General features: G+C 30.1%; 1 protein-coding gene across 1 annotated transcript in view; it reads right to left on the reverse strand.

Moving 5' to 3' along the window:
• Positions 1-964, reverse strand: part of Etf-QO (electron transfer flavoprotein-ubiquinone oxidoreductase) — a gene marked incomplete in the record, with an annotated part of 29,311 nt that overhangs the window by 13,202 nt on the left and 15,145 nt on the right. Inside the window, 1 exon segment of the mRNA XM_067049343.1 lies at positions 909-964. Within this exon segment, the coding sequence (XP_066905444.1) occupies positions 909-964 (56 nt within the window).

Genomic DNA, 964 nt, shown 5'->3' on the forward strand with positions numbered 1-964 from the left:
TATTTTCAAATGTAAAGTATTCTTAACCGCCTACCACCACTACTTTCAGTCAACCTTTCATATTCGTAATGCCTACCATCCTTCAAGGTATGCTTCATACCTTGTTCATTATCTCCCTTTTCTCATCTTTTAGTGTACACTGTATTTTATATTTATTTTTTTTATCTTTTGTTATTTCCATTTTCATTAATCGTCTAAGACATTTTGTTATTCTTATTTAATTTCATGCTTCACTGTACATCTTTTTATGTTTTAATTTATCTTGTTCATTTATTTTAACCTCATTTAATTATTTCTATCTTTTATAGCCCTGATTAAGCACTATTTGAGTTTATTTTCTTTGACTGCACGTGGACCATCATCTTCCTCTTTTTTTTAAATTTTTAATTTATAACACATAGCGAGAAATCAAGCCGTTTTCAAATTTTAGTCATTTTTTCAATGTTGCTCGATTTAACAAATACTTCAACTTATGTCTCCTCTTCCCTTTTTAAGTAAATGTTTCAAAGGTAAGATAAGATTGTCACCTAGTCGGGGTTCAGCAGGTCGTGTTAGTCAGGAAGGACTGCTTTCTATTATTTTGGGTGTTACACTCTCCTTTGAGAGATTTGTTATACAACGACCAATATACTCTCTTAAAGTGTGTGTTTTAAAGATAAGGCAACCATGGAGGGCAGGAGTGGCGTATAAAGAATAAAACTGCGATAATTTTTAATTACTATTTTATATTAAAAATTTAGGCTTAATTTTCATAAGTTTTTTTTCCACAATATTTTATTTTTATTGATAAAAAAACACTATTTTATTGGACAATAAGTACCTGATTGATTTGATTGTGCACAGTCTTGACATAGTAAAAAGGAAAAAATGGAGTAAACCAATTTGAAAATATTATTAAAATAACTCACCAAGGGCCAACCAATGGTGTGCTCTACAGTACCAGGTTTATGCAGTTCAGGATTTA

This window comes from Halyomorpha halys, unplaced genomic scaffold (genome assembly GCF_000696795.3).
Source record: "Halyomorpha halys isolate HHAL.00 unplaced genomic scaffold, Hhal_1.1 Scaffold141.1, whole genome shotgun sequence".
NCBI classification, from domain to species: Eukaryota; Metazoa; Arthropoda; class Insecta; order Hemiptera; family Pentatomidae; genus Halyomorpha; species Halyomorpha halys.